General features: G+C 40.7%; 1 protein-coding gene across 1 annotated transcript in view; it reads left to right on the forward strand.

The window, feature by feature from the left end:
- Positions 1-20,654, forward strand: part of traf4 (TNF receptor associated factor 4) — a 32,709-nt gene extending 12,055 nt beyond the window's left edge. Inside the window, exons 2-7 of the mRNA XM_004075320.4 lie at positions 10,839-10,890; positions 14,230-14,334; positions 14,430-14,591; positions 15,272-15,433; positions 16,659-16,814; positions 17,974-20,654. Coding sequence (XP_004075368.1) covers positions 10,839-10,890; positions 14,230-14,334; positions 14,430-14,591; positions 15,272-15,433; positions 16,659-16,814; positions 17,974-18,606 — 1,270 coding nt within the window. The 3' untranslated portion in view covers positions 18,607-20,654. The remainder of the gene's footprint in view (positions 1-10,838; positions 10,891-14,229; positions 14,335-14,429; positions 14,592-15,271; positions 15,434-16,658; positions 16,815-17,973) is intronic.
- The last annotated feature ends 1,027 nt before the right edge of the window (positions 20,655-21,681 follow it).

The raw sequence follows: 21,681 nt of genomic DNA on the forward strand, positions 1-21,681 counted from the left end.
ACAAATGTATAACAAAAAAAAAATTGCATTTAAAACTATTTTTTCTACTTCTATTTTAATATCCAAAATCTGAATTAGCATTAATTTTGTGGAAACATTTATCTTTCCTTCCTAATCAACAGGGCTGTTTCATTCATTCATCTTCTGAACTCGTTCTGTCCCTTTCGGGGTCACGGGCTGCTGGAGCCTATCCCGGCCACTCTTGGGCGAAGGTAGGGGGACATCCTGGACCGGTCCTTGGTCTATTGCAGGGCTCCATTCTGTTTCATTTTCTTCTGTTAGAGCAGAGCCCTGAAAGAACAGGTGGAGATTAATCACACGACCTGTTGTCTATAAGAGGTATTATCTGCAGCACCCACCTGCTGTGATACTGTAGCTCTGTGGAAACATGCTGATGTGGAAATAAAGCAACCGTGTGCTCTAATTCCCTCCAGGGTTTTCAATGTCAGCTTTTACAATAGTCTTTGTATCAATTATTGTTATTCTTTTTTTCAATGTTTTGCCAAATTCTGAAGAATGTCAATTAGTGGGAAGTAAAATAATAGTTTAATTGAATTGTGATGATATGCATTTTTCTTAAACTCTTTGCCTTTGGGCACAGCACAAATATGCATCCGCTAATTCTTTTTGTGTGTACATTCTTGGCTTTGGCATCGACAATTGACTCCATAGACAACCAAAGACTTCTCCTTTCTATAAAATGTTATTTATGGCGAGGACTTCCCTTCCCCCTTTGCCATGAACTCATGTGCCTTCAGACGTTAAATACTAAAAGTTTATCTCTAAGTGCTCTTTGATTAATGTTGAGCTTCTGGTGGCCAAGTCTGAATAAATTCTTTTTTTTTTCTCCAAGTTAAGCTGTCCCTCTTGGCTGCTGGTCTGCGTGAAACACATCTTGGCAGTTCTTGAACTCATAAAACAAACGCTGCACAGAGCAAAAGGGAAGCATTATCCAGGAATAATGTGCTGTTAGTTCCATCCAACAAATCGCTGCATACTCCTTTTCTGTGTCTAATAGGAATTAATGCAAAAAGATTCTGTTTAATTCAAGCAAAGGTATTATTAATTTGTCCGCACCTGTAACCTCCCCATCTTAAAGACGCCCCCCGCCCATTTGTCATTATTCCATTATTACTGCATCAAACTCTTGTTTCCTGTGTCACAGGTCAAGGTGAAGCATTTTATTAAAAAGGACACACATAGCCAGTCTCTGGATTTATGAAGCATTACCATCTCTGTGAACATCTGTCACATGTCAGCTCAGTCTGATGTGTTACAAAAGATGTGGGGGTGAGTTCAAGAGTACGAATGATAGCATTTAGGCTTAACATGAAGCTAAGTTTGCAGCTTTGTGTGGTGGGGGCATGCACAAACAGCTAGACCGGGTTTGTGCAAAAGCTTTTAAACGGATTAAAGTAACATATTAAATGGTTTGTTAGTGAGCATTAGTGGTGTTGGTAAGTCGATTTGATCCTGAGCTTAACTAGCAGTTTCTCCCTGTTTTCAGAAGTGCAGGCTCTGGCTAGTTTGATAGCTTAGCTCTGCCCACACTACATTTAAAAATAAATAAATAAATACTCCCACATGCCCCTGAGACTTTGCAAGCTTTATCTTTTGTACCCCAAGTTATCAATCTTTGTGTCTTTGCAAAACTGCCTCCTGCAATCTTCTATAGCTAAAGCTGACAGTTAAAGCTGACAGTTAATGTGATTTGGTCGGCTGCAGATCAGTAAATGTCTTAACTGACCCAGCGAGTCCCTAAGAGTGCAACAGTTCTTTATTTCTGTTTTTAGGTTGCACAAAAACACAAGAACACGCTGAGATTACATGATTCTTGTTGCACGATGGTGCCGTGGTTTGTAGGGGTGTGTGTTGGCAAGAGTCTGGCGATATGGTATCACGATATACATCTCACAATACAATATGTATCGGGATACATCTCAAGTGTCACTCGTTCTCATCTGGAGCCCACTACAAAGCACCACAACCCGCGCTTTTATATGGTACCAGCAGCAAAGTGGCACAGAGTTTTGGTTCGGTAAGTAAAGACTAAGTAGCACATGTCTCATAACAGCAAAAACTGCAAGGCCGACTGAACATTAAGCATTTAACACAACCTGATTCTTGCGGGGTCTTGTTGTTTTGCTGCGGTGTAGAGCTGCTCAAAGAGATATATCGCCAAATCAATTTTCCCTTACACCCCTAGTGGTTAGCGCTCTCGCCTCACACCGAGAAAGCCCTTTCAGTGTGGAGTTTGTTGCATGTTCCCGCCGTACATGCATGCCCCCTGATTTGTGAGAATGCATTGCCCTGCTACAGATTGGCAACCTGTCCAGAGTGAACCCTGGACAGGTTCAAAATTATACGGCTGGATTGCTCTGGTATTGCTCGCCATTATTGTTGAACCGGTAATGTTAGGTCGAGAGTGTGATGGGCTGTAAGCTAGTGCGAGATCATGTCAACAGAGAGCTCTCAGTTATGGGTGAGGGTAAGAGGAGCGGGTTTCTCTGCACCAACGGTCCTATCCACAACTCTGGGGCAAATTAAATACTGCCGCTCTGCAGAAACAGAAAACTGCTGATTTTTTTATTTTGACTAAAAACTGCCTAATCATAATTAAAAGACCACTGGGAACACTTTTAGATCAAATGATGATTGGAGTGGGTCTCAAACATGTTATTTATTAATTCTTCTTAAATAGAAAAATGCACACGGTTGGTAGACAGCATTCCTTGTAATGAACTGTACAAAGGGTTCACCTGTCTCAGATCCCTTCATTTCATTGCAGCCATTTATAAGTTTGGTGTTGTGGCTCTCCAGCGCCTCCAAGCCGGCCTCAACTGTTTCCTACCGCTCTTTCAAACAGAAATCTGTCCTCTGCTGTCGTGCTAAAAATAGACCCACCATCTGTGGTAAAAACACCCAAAATTTACATGTGAACGGAAAATCTTCCCGGTATGTAAAGGCTTCCATTTGCTGCTGCAGGAGAACAATTCCGTCTGGCTCTTTAGCAGTTCTTGAATCCTCACGTTTGTGTGAATGTTAGTAGTAAAACGGAGAGTGGGTAGTGTGGCACCTCGAACAACCTTGATGGCAGATTTTAGCGCTTCTGCACAGACCAGAAGGCCCTCGTCACATGTGCGACATTCTACGGCTCAGACCTTTCATTGATTACCAGATGCAGGCCTCCACCCACCCAGCCCCTCCGCAAACCGCCCTTAAACCAGATCAGACGGAAAAGCATCTCCTTTTAAGCTCTCCCCTTTCTTTCATGTTTGCAGTTCAGGCCCTCATCTGTGTGGGCACGCCTCCATTACGGTGGTTTCCTTTTGCTCTGTGGGTGGGGATGACTACATTTGTGCATGCATAGAACCAGCTCCCACTACAATTGATGGGATTTCTCTCAACCTCCCCACCCGCACCCACATCAGCAGCAGTAAACGAAAGTAGATTGATTTTCCTGTATTTTATGGATGCAGAGCATAATCACGGAGATTAAATTCCCTTAAATCTGCTGTTTTGGTTATTTGAAAGCTCTCTGCAAACTGTTTTTCAGGATGTCAGAGAACCAGAATTCAGAATAGTATCCATCCAGTGAGTAAAAAGAAGCTTGTAAAACAGTTCATGTGTGGTTGAGAGGAAGAACTTGTTTTATAGCATCAAGCCGGTAAAGCTTAGAACACTGACATAAATAGACTAAGAGATGGATCTTGAAGCTTTAAAACCAAATGTTCATTTTTAAGCCAAATATTTAGTCCATTCAGCCACTGATCATGGAAAATAAAAACCACTTGACACAGCTTTTGGTTTTAATTTTTACTACCAGGTTTTATGACTACTAAAAACTCTGCAAATAACTATAAAACCATACTAACATTGGACCCAGAGGCAAACTATCTCACAGGGATTCATGCTGATTCATCAGGAGTTTCCAAGCTATCGGTTTAAGAAGGTGGTTATGTGAAACCACAGGTGTACCGACAGCAGCTGAAGTTCATGCCTCATGGGGCTATTCTGGACACCTTATAGTGCAGATATGTAGTTAAAAACAGAAAAGCAAAAAAAAGAGTGAAATATTGTGCTTTCTTTCATTTTTTTATCTGGACTTTTTTGCCCACAACAGATTTTTTTTTCTCAGAAAGTCCATCTCAAACCCAGGTCAGCCTGAAAATGTATCACAATGCATTTCAAGAAGTGTAAAAACAAAATACAGTGAAACCAAAAAAGCATCAATTATGTAGGAAAATGTGTGATCCTTGTGCATGGTGGTGGTGTTGGGGGGGGGGGGTGTGCTTATCCACATTCAATAGTCAGGAGACTAGCAAGGCTAGCAAGTTTTCTGTGTTGTCCTTTTTTTTCCCTTTTTCTGGCCACCATTTGTTTTAAACAACAGCACCCCAAAGGAGGGAGCAGGTGTTGTAGCTGCATAGCAGGTTTGATGCAGCCTCTGATTTGCTTCCAAAAGGGGAAAAAGCAAAGGTGACCCAGTTGACCCCAAAACCATTAAAGTCCAAAAGTACTTTAGATGTTGTACATGCGTACTTTGACATTTACCTTCCATCTAGAATGTTCTCCCTTGAAAACAATGTCAATAAATCAACAAATTGTGTGTTTTTCTGTCATTGGTCACAACTTCTATACAATGTAGGCAAGTGCTACTTAGGTCCTACTAAAAAACAGACAGAAGCTAAATGTCTGATTTCTGTCTGACAAAAAAATAATATAAAAAATAAAATAAAAGTTTTAAATGAACATGAGTTTCTCCTTAAATCTTACTGTTACCACTCACATGTTAAAATATAGCTGTTATTTATGTCCTAAGTCTCTTTGTTCTAAATAAACTCAACAACTGCAACAGCTGTTTTGGAGTGGTATAATTAATGTTACCAAACTTTATTATTTCCAAAAATGCTCAACAAATTCAACAGTAAATTTATTATATTGCAGATGTGAGTTTGCAGGAAATCCTCTAACTTTATAATGGCTGTAATTTGCTAGCGGTGGAGGATTTGCACGTCCTGCCATAACTGTGCCCTCTCTGAAGGGGACTCCATGTCACAGCTCACTCAGACTGATGGAGTGAGACAGTGAGGGGATTATAACTAGTAAATGCTGCCTCCCCTCCTCTCACACTTAAGAGTGGATTATGGCATCTCGCGAGCTCGCCTTCATCCTGCAGATGGCTTCTCCTCCTCAGTCTGACCCACCATATTCAGCCACACTTCATCCTTCATCTCCTTTGGTTTTATTTTCGTAGCAAGCTCGCCGCTGGCATGTGGCTTTTTTTATGTTTTTATCTTTGCACTGCCATCGTGGCTGAGCCTAAGCTCCACCTTGGGCAATATTTTGACTCATCGTAGCTTTATTGCATGCTAATCTGAACTGATTTCACCTGTCAAAGTGGATATTTTGGTTGAGGTAATGAGAGCATGCTCCCAAAGGAAGATGCACACAAGACAACCTTGTTTTTTTACAGTTTTGTTTTGTAGACCTCATGATATCAGGCTGGATATCTTGGCCTATACTGCTGCACAGCTGACATTTGGGAGAAAAATGTTGCTAACGTGGCATGAACTTGCTCACAGATGGCCTGCGCTCACAAATGTCAGCTCAGTGAGGTGAACTGTTCAAAGAAATTAATATCATTACATAAGCCATGATGACAGAGGCAAGGTCGGCCCCAGGTGTCCTGATCTGCAGTTTGTGTGCTCACAATTTTCCTATACATGTGTGCAAGCACAAAGCAATTCCATGCTGGATCTTTTCTTCACACATTTTTGGCAGCATCAGTGTTGATCGTAGTAGAATCTTTCCCTTTAACGCGTCCATGTTAGATCTCAGTCCCTGTGTATGGGGAGCAGGAAGAGAAGCCAGGGAAAGAGGCCAGACATTCAACCGCCCACACAAACACTAGTAGATACACATTTTCTAGTAGTGCCCTTTTTTTCCCTCCTAAATTCATTTTTACAGCTTTTCGCCAAAGCGGCACCACAAAATCTTCTTTTTTTCTGACTAGGACAGCATAAACTGAGATAATTAAACTCGAAAAGGGTTTACTTTGTGCCAATATTTTCAACAAAGAGTTTAATTTCCTGCCTTGCTTTTTTGAGTTCATGTCACATGGGGTGAGATGTGATTTACTTGTGTCTTGCTGAAGTGCATGACCCACTAACTGTCAGCCATTGTTGCTTGGTGTGAATGGCTGACAGAGCTTTTTAGTGACCATCTGAGGAGAATTTGACAGGATTTGACTGGTGTCATGTTCTGAACAGGTGTCCGCTTGCATTTTCAGCGCATAATCTCCAAACAGATGCTGCTAAACATTTTGTTTGAGAGCAGTTAATTGGATTTATGTCCAAATTTTACAATTGTAATGACAAAGCATAATAATACAATTGTGCAAAATACCTTCAGAATACTTTACAGCACTAGTACTAGCTCCACTAAGTATGAAATTTAGTTATAAATGTACTTTTAAAAAAAAAACTAAAAATAGTGAGACAATTGTCTTATTTGGCTAAAAATGTTTGTAAGCGTTCAGCGGTTAGCTCTCTCACCTCACAGCAAAGACAAGGTCCTGGTTCGAATCCTGGATGGGTCCTTTCTGTGTGGAGTTTGCATGTTCTCCCTGTGCATACGTGGGTACATACTTAATAGGTTAATTAGTTACTCCTAAGTTGTCCCTAGTGTGTGGGAGCGATTGTGCGCCCTATGACAGACTGGCGACCTGTCCAGGGTGTAACCCACCTTCCCCCAACAGCCAGGAAAGACTAAGGCAACCCTGAAAGGATGTATGTAGTGAGTTAATAAACGGATGAATGTTTGTGAGTACATTCACAAAGAAAATAAAGATTTGTGGTAAACGATCCAATTCTTTGTGTTAAAGAAACCTGAATCCTAAATTTGAATCTGACTGTAAAAGTATGATCTCCAACAAACCCTAAGTGTTGACATTTTGCCGCATACACATTAAACTCTGTTTAATGAGCTGCCATGCCATCATTCTACAGCTCATATACTGGGAGGTGTAAAGAAAGCGTGCATGGTTTCACCTGCTAGGTGTGGGGTTGGACTCTGTGAAAGTACATTCTTCTGCTCTCCTTTCCAACAAAAGAGAGGCTTCGAAAACTTGGCTTCGAACCCAATATGCTGAGAGCAAAAGCGATCGAATTCCACGAGTGGAAATGCAAGCCGAGGTTCCTGAAAGCTGAGCTGCAGGCTGTTTGGTTTCATGCTTTCTACCAAAACTTGATATAAACTGCGTGGGTTAGAGATCAGCTTTTCGCTATATCCCAGTTTTTTTTTTCCGAGTGTGCAGTGGGGAGCAATATCTCTCCCATCTTTTACATGTACTGCAGATCTAGTTCAAGAATGCTACTCACAGCAGAACTGTCTGTAATTAGCATTTCTACTCTCATTTGAACAAACATTAAGAGTAATTGTGGTTTGTGGTCAAGCAGGTAGCAAAAAACACAAGAATCTACTGTTTAAGTCATTAAAACAGTCATTTTTCAGTACATTTAAGGTTTTCCAATGAGGTATATCTGAAATCTTTAGCGTTGTTGTGGGACTGTATCATGGCAACTGCAGGACAATCGCTTAAAAAAGTTAGTTTAACGGTAAAAATGTTTGTGCACTTAATGAGTGTTTAACTTAAAGAGAGTTGAAGCTCAAAGGATCCATTCTAATTGTTTTTTTTTAATGAAATATTCTTAGTGAAGATTGTGAGGCTGAGACAAAGGAAATTATCGTTTCTCATGAGCAAACCCTCAAAACCAGATGTATTTCTGTGGGTGTGTGCAGGGGGGGAGGGCGTGGATTACAGTACCAGTAACCTAATCTGGCATGAAACAGAACTTCTGTTTTCCCTTAATTTACCGAGACAGCATAAAGAGACGAGTTTCAGAAGCAAGATCCAAAGTGTGTAGCAAGGCAGTGGTGGACTTTGCAGGTTTGTTTGTTTAGGAAAATAACTCCTGGTTGTAACTTGAAGAGGCTAAAGGGTTTAGCATAAAGGCTGAGCATAAAAGGTGGCAGTAAGCCTTTGCAGGACAGACGTGGGAAGTTGAGTCTCGGCTGTCAATGACAGACTCTTTGAGTTGTATTTTAACTGTCTACAGACTCTTTAGTGCTTTGAATTTTGTGTTTATTTATGGTTCTTTTTCAGGTTAATTGTCTCGTGATCGGGTAATTATCAGCATGTCCTTTTCGACTTCTTTTTACAAACATCCCACCACTTCACTACATAAAAATTTAACTTGAGGGATTTATTTTTTATTTTTTATTTTTTAATTGCTGAAATGTTTTTGTGACTGCATATTCAATTGAAATAATATATTTGTTCCACAACACCCAGTTTCCTTAATGCATTTTTGGCTTTTCCAGAAAAAAGGACCGCTAAAACATTGGGATGGGACCCCTAAAGAGTTGGAGACTTTTGCTCCTCTGGAACATGAAAAAGTTAAATTACACCCAAAAAAAGTTTTTTAAAATACTTTTCTAACAAATGCATTTCTTTTTTCTTTTTCACATGCTAATGATTCACAACAGTTTAAATAAAGAAATACTCAGAAATGCAAATTTAAACTTCATTTCCCATGTCCTGTTAAAAACAGTGAGTCTTTAACCACTTTAGCATGAAAGCGTTTTTTAAATTCTGCATGATTCTCCCTTGCAAATTGTGTAACAGATGTAGTTTTTCATACTCAAAAAGCCACTTCTCGGATTATGGATTCAGATTTTTTAAACGCTTTTCTCAACAAATGGTTCACAACATTCTGGTAACAGTTTTATTCTAACTGGATTGTTTGGTATTGAATAAAACTGCTAGTATAGACCAAACTTTCCAAGATGGACATGTGTGACCTGATTATTTAATCTGTCATAGTTAAATGTTACTTCAGAACTTTTCTGGGACTCAGCTTTGCAGGCAGATTGTCTATAAAGTGCGGTTTTACTCATTAGGAGAAGTTCTCTGGTCATCAAAATGATAATGCAGGAAATGTGGCCTTAATTGAACTGGAGTTTGTTACACTTCACATCGTACCTTTCACTCCTAATATGCTGTTGCAGCGCGTTAGGCTTGTGAAAGAGTCGTGCAGTATTATAACTGCTGGGGCTGGACGCATGAATGCATGCCCGCAGAGGCTCTTCTGTGACCTGGGAAGAAATTGTCCTGACAGCCTGTGACTAGGCTCTTTTCGCCTGTCTGCCTCTCTCTGTCGGCTCTGGACGTGGCCCACGGCTGCCCCCCCACCCGTGCATGCTTCACCCCCCTGTCCAGGGCGGAGGACTTGTCTCATCCCATCTCCTCTTGCATTAGCGCGGCGGCCTGCGCTCTTCGCAGTGATGCTTTGGTGAAAGCAGCGGTTACTGTAAATTATTTCACGCATGGGATGCTGACTGGGCTGCTGTCCCTGCCTCTAATCGATTGCCCTTCTTTGCAGCCTGTTGTGGCTTGTAAATTGGTCTCCAGCTCCCTGCTGACACAGTAACCCTAATGGGGGAGAATTACTGCTGTCTCGTCATGCATTAACCTCCCTCCTCCACCCCTCTTTTCATCAACCCCTCTTCGCTCTCCAGCCTGACCTGTGCTCCCACCCCCACCCTTTGGCAGCACCCTGGTTTTAACAGCTGGGTAGATGGGATGAAGTGTGCATGCATGCTCGTCCTCTCACATGTCCCGTTGCCCATGGGAGCTGCTGTCATGTGACATTGCTAAACAAATTAAAACACTTAAAGGCCAACGCTGATTGTTTGACCACAGTCAGCCCTCCATTAGTATCAGAAGAGGTTGGCATAGGTCACAATGTCAATTTTCTCCTGTTTTTGTTTAGTCAAAAAACTTTCAGAGATTCTAGCCAAAACTAGAGATTATGTCTAAATTTTAGAAAATTCTCAAATGAGACTCATTTAAATGTAATATTTTCCACTAAAAAGCAGGATGTCAGGATGTCAGACAGTCCTGACACCCATAATGCTCTGTAGATAAGCCACTAATTACCTTTTGATTTTCTTTTAAGCAATGAGTCAGGATGTGTTTTTGTTTTATGGCAGCTCACCCCTACTGGCTGCTGCTTTTATTATTTACAAGAGATGAATATTTCATCACAATATCATGGTTAAAATTCGGGAAAGGAGCTACATTAATGAGCTGTGGGTTCACCCATTCGTGCTGTGAGCACCACTATTTAGCCCCCCCACCCAAAAAACAAAAGGGAGGCGGTGAACGAGTGATTGATAATCTTATTTTGGGATAAATTAAACATCTAAAGCTTGACTTTATGGTTCTGCAGGATCAATAAATCAACAAATGTTGAAAGAAATTTATTAGCTGAAACAAACACTTAATTGATAAAATATTGCAAATGTTAAAAAATAAGAACGGTGCAAAAGAGTCTACATTTATGTCACAGTTCATTCTAAATGCAGAGCGGGCTTGAAGTTAAAGTTTTGTCGGCTGCTGTAACTTAGATGTGAGCAGACATCCTCGGAGGCCGAGAGGATGAGGGAGCCAATGTCATTTAAGTCAAAGGCTCACGGATCCGCTTTCATTGTGCGCATGAATGTGTTTGTATGTCATCCAGTATGATGAGTGGAAGAACTTTCTCATATTAGTAAGTTTGATCATAATAGAAGTCAAAGCAGAGAAGTGCTGCTTGTCCCCGATTGTCAAAGAAGGCTTTTATCTGTGAAGGTCAGTGTCGGGAGTCTGACTCAGAGCCATTTAAGAACGTTTGACTGTCCTTTTTGAAATGCCTCTATTCGAGTCTTCAGTTTATTTTAAGTCTCAATGCTTTCAATTATTAACAAAAGCATTCTCTTGTCTTTTTTTGCAGTGAGGGCGTCTTCAAGTGTCCCGAAGATCAACTCCCATTAGACTATGCCAAGGTACAGCCCACACTCTGACACAGATACCTCAATTCTTTTTTTTTTGTCCAAAGTTGTACTATTCCTCAATTTTAGGTAAATTCAGACCATGACAATGCTAGCAGACTCTAATGCACATGGTGATTAATTTCACACTTATATGTGGTTGGTTTTAGCTTTACCCATCATCTGAAATTAGCTGAAACAGCTGCTTGATTTAAAAAAAAAATGAGAAAAGGAAATCAACTCAACTGGCACAAAACTCTAGTATGTAGTTTATGACCATGTGTCATTTAGCAGGGGCACCTCTTCACTGCATCACATCTGACATGGTATTTTATTTTGTGTGTGCTACTTTGGATTCTACCAACAATGGAACTTGCCCTTGATCTCTGTAGTTCAGTGAATAATCCGTCTGCTTTCACACTGTAGTAAACTGCACCAGGGTTCACTTGCAAGCAAACTGACACCCATGTTGTCAAGCACACCAGAGACTAAAGTTTGGTCTGCATCCTTCTTCAGATTGACTTTCCCAGCTCCCCAAACAAAACAGACAACCTTAGAATACCAAATCTCTTCCAGACCAACCGAACCTGTTGTGAATGTGCCTCAAATCTTCTTTCAAAACAGTTCTTTGAATCTGTTCTTTCAGAGCAGACTTCAACACAACATTGTCCATCTACAGTACATCTGAAAAGGAAATTTTCGTTGATGAAAGCAGACAGACTTTCCAGCTGCCAAAAGAGCAGAGGCGAATTCAATACAGGAAGAACAGCTCACAGTATGAATCTAAAGTAGCTCAAATAAAGAAAAAAACAGAAAATGTTGTTTAAAATGACTCGGGTGTACTCTTTCCCTGTTTTTGGTTGGTGTTCGCTTTATATCAGTTACAAACATGCAGCTGTTGAAACTGTGTGATGAGGCAGTTTGTTATTGTATAGTGTATTTTTTTTGGGTGACACCATCCTTACCGTGCAGTCTAATATATCAAAGCAGCATAAAGCAGCCAGTAGCTGCAATGAAATAAAACAATGTATATTTTCAATAGACGAGGGTTCATTGAAAAAACTACCGTAGACTTCCTTTTAAATTTTTGGCATCGACTTGTTTAGAGACTGTTTTTTATGACTGGCTTTAGTGACCTGACTTCATCATTCCAGGACTAAAAGTTGATGTTTACCTCAATTAATTCATGTCAAACACAAAGACAACAAGAGCTTGTCTTCTTCTGCTCATTAAACAAGCTCAATTAATAATGTTGGTGTGCCCCTGCCCCCTCTCTCCACATGAAGAAATACATTTGAGCCGCACTCTAAATGGAGTTAATCAGACTGTGCTCGGGGGAGGGGGGGGGGGGGGAATAAAGACGAACTGCACTGAGAATCAGAGCTCACTCACGTGTGATATCCACATTTTGGAGTGGTGGACTGCTGCTAAAGGATGAGGGACATGGAGGGATCATCTTTCTTCAGAGCAGCGTTTGGCGTGGAGTGATGTTTCTCCTGTGCTCTCTGTGAGACATAGTCTGATGTGGCTTCTAAGACTCAAACGACTGCTCTTTACGCAGCGCATGCAAACCCTGTTCAAACCCACAGAAGATATTAAAAATGGAAGATTTACATAGTAGGAGGGGTAGTCACATTTTATCAATGCACTTGTGTAATTTAATAACATTAAGTGCCGGAACAAGACGAGGATTTCAGGCAGAGTAGAATAGCAGCTTTTGAAGAGTCACTTAAAGAGGGAAATATTTTTTGTTTGCTGTTCACCATAGCTGCAGCAGAATCAGAGGAACAAGCTCTTGGTTTCGTGCTGGAAGCGATGAAGGCGCCTCTAATAGCAGGGGCTCCCTGTGGGATGGATGCCTCACAGCACACCTGTCAGACGCTGTTATTTACCAAGGCTCTCATAGGCTTCCAGTCGCCTGCAAATTACCCCAGCTTGGTGGTCTCCTGTCAGGGTTTCTGTAACGCACAAGTGTCCTTCAAAAACCTACACTAACACAACAACAGTGCTGCAGTCATTAAGGGATTGCATTGCTGCTGCTGCTGCTGGCAGTAGTGAGGGGCAGAAAATGCTGCAGCACAGCAGACCGAAACCCCCACAGAGCTTAACCCCCCAGCCATTCGGTCTGGGACTAAGTTATTAAAAGGTCATTACTGCTGTCTCCCTGCAGACATCAAGACTGAAACAATGAGCGTTTCATTTGGCTCTTTGTCTGCGCTCAGACAGTGATATCATTGCAGCAAAGCGTTTCTGCCTCTAGCTCAGCTCAGTGGTTAACTCAGCTGCAAGTGCTCAATGTGCACGTGAGCGGCGTCCAGCTGTTCCCGAGTCGTGATTTGTCGAGACATTCGGGAGGAAGCGGCTCCTCTTGTTTGACCAGTAATCTGCTCGTGTGACTGCACAGACACTCAGCACAGGGCTGAAAATCCTTCGGACAGCAACCTGATGAGGAGGATTTGGGCAGAAAACACACTCGCCATCAAAGCTCAGTGACCGAGGATAAATAAATCTTTGCATAACCTCGGCTTCTGCTTCTTGATGGCTATTTTAAAAGGTCCCGTAAACCCCATAAACTCGCTCATTATCACTGCAGCGACGGCTGCCTCGACTTACTGAGCTGCAGTTTCAGGAGGCTCACTGCCAGGAAAATCTGCATAATTTCCTTCCGTTTATTCATACTCTGTGTGTGAGACGGAAAACGGCCGAACAACTATTCATAAACAAATCAGCAACAGACAAAATACCTCTTCACTTAACATGTAGACATTGTTTTTTTTTAAATAATAGCAAAGATTTGTTTTGTTCACTTGTCTGCAGCTCTCATCTTGTAGAAAAGTCTTGATGGTACGTTCTTCCCAAACAACTATTACCTTTTAGGAAACTGTAAGAATATGTCACAAAGGAATACATTTTAACATTATTTTGGTATAAAAGTACTAAGTTTTTCCCTGTAAAGAGAATTCAAAAGTGAGGCTGGTGAATCACTGCACTAAAGCAGCTCCATGGTGTCTATTTTTAGCTTTAAAAGCTTACAGTTCTATAAAAAAGACTAAATTAACCTGAAAATAAACATATAAAGCATTAAAGGTAATCTATTTTAATAAGGTCTTTACCAAGGATGTGAGATTTAAAAAATAGACAAAAACATAATGACTTTTGCAGATGGCCTAGTTATGCAGTCTAATAGCATTAAAATAGCCTCTCCTTCACCTTTATTACTTTGCATTGATCCAAATACGTGTCTTTTCTATTCCTCCTTTGTAAAAAACAAAACCTTTCAGAATTAAATGTCATTTAAAATTAAAAAAAATTCAGAATAAAAGTATTTTTTTCCCAATGGGCCTCCTTCCTCAGATCTACCCCGACCCAGAGTTGGAGCAGCAGATCCTGTCTTTGCCCATCCGCTGCATTCACAGCGAGGAGGGCTGCCGCTGGACTGGCCAGATGAAGCAGCTGCAGGTGGGAAGCTCCCATCTCCTCCCCCTCACCTTCTCATGTGGCTCGGAGCCTGACATGTGGGTGAGTGGGCTAACGTGTCGCCATGTCTCATTTAGGGGCACTTCTCCACCTGCGCCTTCAACGTGATACCGTGTCCCAACCGCTGCTCCGTCAAGCTGACGCGCCGAGACCTGCCTGACCACCTGCAGCACGACTGCCCAAAGCGCAAGGTCAAGTGCGAGTTCTGCGGCAGCGAGTTCACGGGAGAAGCTTTTGAGGTACAGTTTCCAAACCTGTTTGTTTTTTGTTTTTTTATGTCTTAGCTCAGCATGAGCTTCTTGTAAACAGCCAGCTGTGTTGACCTCTGATTCATGGCTGCATAAAGTGCATCTTTGTAGAAACCAGTAAGAAAGCGAATGCCTGCTTGTCAGACCCTTCGCTATATGTTTTCCAAAAACACACACGTTGGCAGGAGGACAGAAGTTTTGAGTCAGACTTTCATACTCTGAGTGTTTTTCTCAGCTAGGGAGCTGGCGTTTCACCATACACTTCTGTGACTTCTCTGTCATTACTGCCCCTCCTCTGTTTACTCAGCTCTCCCTTCTGCACACAGGTCCACCTCCTCTCCTCCTCCCCTCACTCCACAGTCAATTCACTTCTAGCCAAGACTAATTTAATGCTGTTGAAGGTGCTGGAACATGAGCCCATGAGCTACAACTTCATGAATCAGACTTTGAATGTGACTGAAATCTTACACGTTTTGATCTTGACCTGTTGTAGAAGTTTGACCCCTTTGCTGGATGTTTTTAGATACAATAACCTAGAAAGGAGCTTTAGCAGGTTTCTACCACACTACATAGTAGTAATCTGGTAAAACCGTTTTTATTTTCTTCTGTGACAAGCTCATTTGCATATGAGAGACTGACCGCATAACCGTAGCCTTTTTTTTCTGTCCCAGAACCACCAGGGTGTATGTCCCCAGGAGAGCGTCTACTGCGAGAACAAGTGTGGGGCGAGGATGATGCGTCGCCTGCTGTCCCAGCACGGCATGGCTGAGTGTCCCAAGCGCACGCAGCCCTGCAAGTACTGTGGCAAAGAGTTCGTCTTTGATACAATCCAGGTGGGTTTTAACTCAAAATGATTAACCATGAGATCTAGTTTTCAACAACAAAGACATAGTTTCTGTAGTGCTTTTGGGTCTCATTTATGTGGTCACAATTTCCAGCCACAGAGAACTAAACCAGCTCAAAGAGTTCCCATGACTACCTGACGTGACGTTTAATGACGTCTCTGTAGTGTTCCAGTTGAGTGTTTGCACAACTATTTAGGTTTAAATGTAAAAGCACCTGCTGGGAACAGTTATGCTGTGAAAAACTAGTTTGTATATTTGTATATAATGGATGAAAAACTGCTTTTCACTGCATTTTTCTTCCTAACTGCCTGTACCTTCTGTTTTTTGGTCCCCAAATAAGCTATCTATTGTTGAAAGACTTCTAATAAAAGAAACTTTAAACAACTTTGGATACATTTTAATTTTAAGTAGTAAAGTACAATACTAGGGGTGTTTTGAAATGTGACTGAACAAACCTAAAGTTAAAGTTAGAATTTCATTTATTGACATGAAAACAGCTTAAAGATCCATTCCGATGAACATGTTTTTGTTGTTTTTAACTTGTTATTGTGGCTTTTTTCTCATGATGGACATTTATAAAGAAATTTAAGGTTAAAATTGCAAGTGCCGTGCTCCACTCCATTTTGATGCATCCGCTTGTAGATGACTGGATCGATGTACGGCTGTATAGCTCCAATGTTGCTCCCCGTTTTTGTAGGACCGGTAATGTTAGGTTGGGGATGCGAGGTGCTGTAAGTTAGCTGGCTAAACAGAGTTTTCTTAGAAATAGGGAGGGGGGAGGGCAAGAGAGGGGAGAGGGCAAGGTTGCTCCTCGCTGACGATCCCCGCCACAACTCTAATGAACTACTACTGCTGAAGCTAGGTCCTAGAAAATGACACAGGTTTTTCAATTTTAGCTAAAAATTGCATTATTATAATTAAAAGACCACTAGCTTTTACAATAGATCCAAAGATGGTCGGAGTGGGACTTTAGTTAGATCAATCAACTGTTTTATTATCTGTAAGAAGTTGCAAACAGACACCAAATCAATTCAGTGTGTAGTTTTTTTAAGCATATTTCAGTAAACAGTATTTTACACTTTTAAGATGAGAAAAAAATGATTTTTTTCTGGTTACATCATGACTATTTTTATAACCAAGTCCTTTTTGTGATTTCAAGGGCAGTATTTTTGTAACCCCCCCCTATTTAAATTGCTCCCTCTTTCCTCCACAGAACCATCAGTTTCACTGCCCTCGCTTTCCTGTCCAGTGCCCAAACCAGTGCGGCACTCCCAACATCGCCCGGGAGGACCTGGCGAACCACGTGAAGGACAACTGCGGCAGTGCTTTGGTCCTCTGCCCTTTTAAAGATGCTGGCTGCAAACACAGGGTAACGCTGACCCGATTTGTATTACACCAAAGCTAGTTTTCACTGCTGATATTTGTTCGTCATTTTGGACAAATTATTTTAATCCCAAAACTTTTGTGTACGTCTCTTTCCCCCTTTTCCAGTACCGTGCAGGGTGTACAGTACATTAACCAGAGCAATGCTTTCCCATTCCAACTGTGTTTCTAGACTATTTTTAAACACACTTCAAAAAGAGGAAGTGTGCACTCAGGGAAACGCAACAAACGACCGTCAACTCCTGTTATGTCAGACTTGCAGCATCTGCGACTAATATGTACAGATGGTCTGATGGATACACAACAGCTAAAAAAAAAGGCTATTTTTAACAAACTCCCATGTTTTTTAAATTCAATCATGATTTTGTATTAGCTCAACAACCTAGCGTTTTGACAAATAAGTGTATTTTCCCCCATTTTTTGGTAATACTTTATTCATTGATACCTTAAAACAGTTGGATTTTTAATACATATCTAATTTTTTGTCTTTTAAATATAGTTTAAAGTTGTGTAAATGTTTGCTAAGTCCCATGTAAATCAAAGATCCTTTTCTTTTATTTTCAAGTTAGTCCATTTATAAGTGGATCCTAATATAAAATGTGCTCTGCTTTAGGTGGAAACCTTCATGAACATGTTTTTTCCTTTTTACCAAGCCTTATTCTTGTATCTTTCCTTATATTAAAAACAAAACATTACACGACTATCTTTTGTTGTCCTCGAATATGTTTTTAATATGATAGTCAGAGGGTAAACAGGACTAGCCAGATTTTCTTTGTGTGTTTCTCTTTTCTTCCTTGTCGTTGCTTGACTTTGGCAATGCCACTCCCAGATAAACAGCTTTTGTAACTGACAGTTAGGTGTGGATCTTGTGACCACAATCTAAAGTAAATAAAGATTTTTTTCAACTATTCTTGTTAATCATTAAGACCAGGATGTGCTTTCTCAAAAGGAAGCTTTTTGTTTCTAAATAAGGCCGGTGGGATCAGGTTGGGAACAAATTTAAGTTGCAAATATTAAGATTAAGAAAAAAGTAGACAAGCTTATTAAGATTACCATATTATGATTTCATGCACATTGTGGACTCTCTGCTGCTTTACAGCTTAAAAATATTCAAATTTATAAATAAAAATGTTTTGTCTCCATAGTGCCCCAAACTTGCCATTGGCCGCCACCTCGAGGACACCACCAAGTCTCACCTAACCATGATGTGTAACCTGGTGAGCCGCCAGAGACAGGAGATTTTGGAGCTCAGGAGGGAAATGGAGGAGCTGTCCGTAAGCCACGATGGGGTTCTCATCTGGAAACTAAACGATTACTCCCGCAAACTCCAGGAGGCGAAGCTTCGAAGCAACCACGAGTTCTTCAGCCCGCCCTTCTACACGCACCGCTACGGCTACAAACTGCAGGTATCGGCTTTCCTAAACGGCAACGGAAGCGGCGAAGGCTCCCACCTTTCTGTCTACATCCGTGTGCTCCCGGGGGAGTATGACAACCTCTTGGAGTGGCCCTTCTCCTACAAGGTGACATTCTCCATCCTGGACCAGAGCGACCCATCGCTTTCCAAACCCCAACATATCACAGAGACCTTCAACCCTGACCCCAACTGGAAGAACTTTCAGAAGCCTTGTAGCACCCGAAACTCGTTGGACGAGAGCACCCTGGGCTTTGGGTACCCCAAGTTCATCTCCCACGAGGAAATCAAGAAGAGGAACTACATCCGAGACAACTGCATCTTCATCAAGGCTTCTATAGAGATTCCCCAAAAAATAATGGGTTAGGACCTGACATTTGTTTTCCTTTGGAGATGGACAAAGATGAGTTGAAGGACAGAACTGGTTTACTTCACCTCGAAAAACTTTTACACGTTCACCCTTTAGATGCTCTTTTGCTTTATAGCCTCTCCACTACAGAGCTTGAAGCGAGTCTGTTAAGCTGTGCAAGCTGACTCGGAGGACCTAGATGGATCACAAAAAGAAAGTGTTTGGTCTGCAGAACCATCACTCTCTAGTTTTTTTGTTTAGTTTTGTTTTTTACTCTTTATGTTGTTATTTGTTTGCTGACCTTTTATCATAATCTGCAACAAAAAGCCTTGGAAATCAAACAGTGCCTAGCGAGTTTTATTTTCTGTTTTGCTTTTGTTGTCATTTTTTTGCAGTACAGATGTAGACTATGGAAGAGATATACAAAAAGAAAAATAGTAAGGTGCTTAGATGCATTTAGACTAGAAGAAAGACGCTGTTTAGAGATTACACGCTGTATCCGGGTAATCGTAGGAGGCAGCAGATTCAAGCTCAAACCCCAACTGCCTTTAGTTTACATGCTCACACAGTACATTGATCCCTTAGCAAACATGCAGTCCCCAGTTAGTACTACTTGCAAATTTTATCTTAACACAAACAAATCAATGCCTTTGGGGGAGGGACACAGCTGGAATACCTGTCCGTTTTAGCAGCTTTTATTTAAGAGTATGTGAGTGCTGTAACTATAAAACACCTGCTGGATAATTTGTATAACTTAAAGTGGTTTAAAAAGGGAGCAAGGGGTCAGAATATGCTGTTCATAAACATTCAAACAGCTGTGAATTTACAAACCCTAACAATGAGTTACACTCTGAGCTGTTTGCCCTGCTTTGTGCTTTTGCTATAAGCTGAGCGAACCAGCTAACAAATATCCTAACATTACACAATGCTAACCAGTAAACTTTTAAAAACCTAGCTAAACAAAAACAGTAAATCAGGCTGCTCTTTCTTTGAAAACATTCCGCGTCAACATTTAGCCTGCAGGTCAGCCATAGAATGAAGAGATTTATTTGTTTGTGAGGAGTGTCAAAAGTTTCTTAAGGGTCTTCTGTGTTCTTTACAGTCATCCTAAAATGCTTTATTAAGCTTTATGGGAAGCCGAGGCAAGAAAAGAAATCGCACCCTTTCAGGCGAGCCAAACAGACGAGCCAGTTGTGAAGAACAGGTGCATTCAACAGTGAAGGAAAAGCCATGTGGCCTTTTTATACAGTATATCTTCTTTTGAGGGTTTCAAGGGTGAGCAGGTAACAAAAACATGCATGTGAAACCACCTTTTACCTAAACCTGTATTCTTGAAATTCCAATGACATTTTTTGTGTTTTTATCATTGTTGTTTTAAAATTGACAGATTGTCAAGGAGAACAGTTTTTTTTATGTACTTAAAAGTGAATTATACTCACAATACATCTCTAAAGACTTAATATCTGGGTACTGTTTTACGTATCCGGCAATGGTGGATGGTGTTTTGAGGCTGACTTCTGCACATCCTGTAGGCTTCTGTGACTTGGTTACCATGGTCACTGATGACAGTCTTCACCGGGATGATGAATGAGGAGTGCAGTGGACTCTGATGATACACTTCATTCATAATGTATGTGAATAGTGATGTAAAAAAAAAAAGCGGAAAAAACATTAAAGCACATTCTGTCTTTTTACTATCACACTTGGGGAAAAGTTTCTGATTTCTTGTCATAATACCAGCTGATATTTTACAGTAATTGAAAGAAACAAGAAAATGAAAAGTTTTTGTAATATTCTGTATTTTTAAAAATGCTCAACTGTTTTATACAAACTCTTATCTTTGGAGAGTCGGGGTTGACTCAGAGTTTTCAGACCTTTTTGTCTCTTGGACATTTGGATAATTTGTTTGTCCGTGTGGTTTGAGTCTCGCATATTCTGTCTGTATTATTTACTCTATAAAGTATTTATTTTAAGTTGCCATCATGTGAGTTTGCCCTGATGGTACAAATGTTTATTGATTGAGTGCTTGTCAGTTTCTTAACTGAAATAAAATGCATTATAATATACTTGGTGCACATACTTGCCCACACAGGCGGTCAGTCATAGGTACGGAACGAAGATGCATAGCATTTCTCATAAATTCAAATTACAGTTTTATATCAGAATGAATCAAATCTGTGAACTCCCTTTTGCGCAAGCAGAATCAAACAGTGCAATCTCATAAATTCCTATAACAGATAAAGCCTAAATAACGTGAGTAATAACTAGCAATTATGTGACGACTGCGATAACAGTTTACAATCTAAAGACAGTTTAGCATCCCTCTTGTTTGCTCTTAATGCTCTAGTAGCTTAATGTCTCTGTCAATTTTTGATTCAAGCACGAGTGTTTAATGTTCATGAAAAGCTTTACACCTAACCACCTAATCTGCTGGAAATTATTTCATTTCAGACATTACTGAATTATAGATGAAATATATTATTTGCATCAATAATTAATGAGATGGAAAGACTTAAAGGTTCCTCTGCATAATTCAGATGGATTTTTTTAACAGCACTTAACCTAAATATGCTAAAACCTTAAGGCAAACCCCTTTTGTTTTAGTTAAATTCAGTTTCTTGATTTTAGGAAAGTGTCACAATAACGGGGTTTAAAGAAAGAATATGGCTACGGTCGAAATTTTAAGGAGTTTAGAGCTATTCTAAACTTGTTTTTAAATCCAGTTTCTAAAAAAGTACAACTAAAAAACAAGCAAAACCCAAACTATGCAAAGTTTTCATAATTCAGCCATGTATCCATCAACCTCCTATTCTCGCCTTGTCCTTTGCAGGGTCACTGAAGCGGATCCCTTGCTAATTATGGGCAAAGACGAGTGCCACTACAGCAAAATAAATACACAAACAAAGACATTTAGAGCCACTTAAATAACTCACTTTGTTCCAGATTGTTGCATTCAAAGAAGGAAGTTACGGGTCACCACCCAAGCCAACTGATCCAAACAGCAAAATCACCAAACCCTCCACTCACTTCACTCGTTTCATAAGAATGGGCCCACCTGTGTATCTGTTTGGTCCATGCAGCAGAGAAGGACTC

Source organism: Oryzias latipes, chromosome 13, assembly GCF_002234675.1.
Source record: "Oryzias latipes chromosome 13, ASM223467v1".
Lineage (NCBI taxonomy): Eukaryota > Metazoa > Chordata > Actinopteri > Beloniformes > Adrianichthyidae > Oryzias > Oryzias latipes.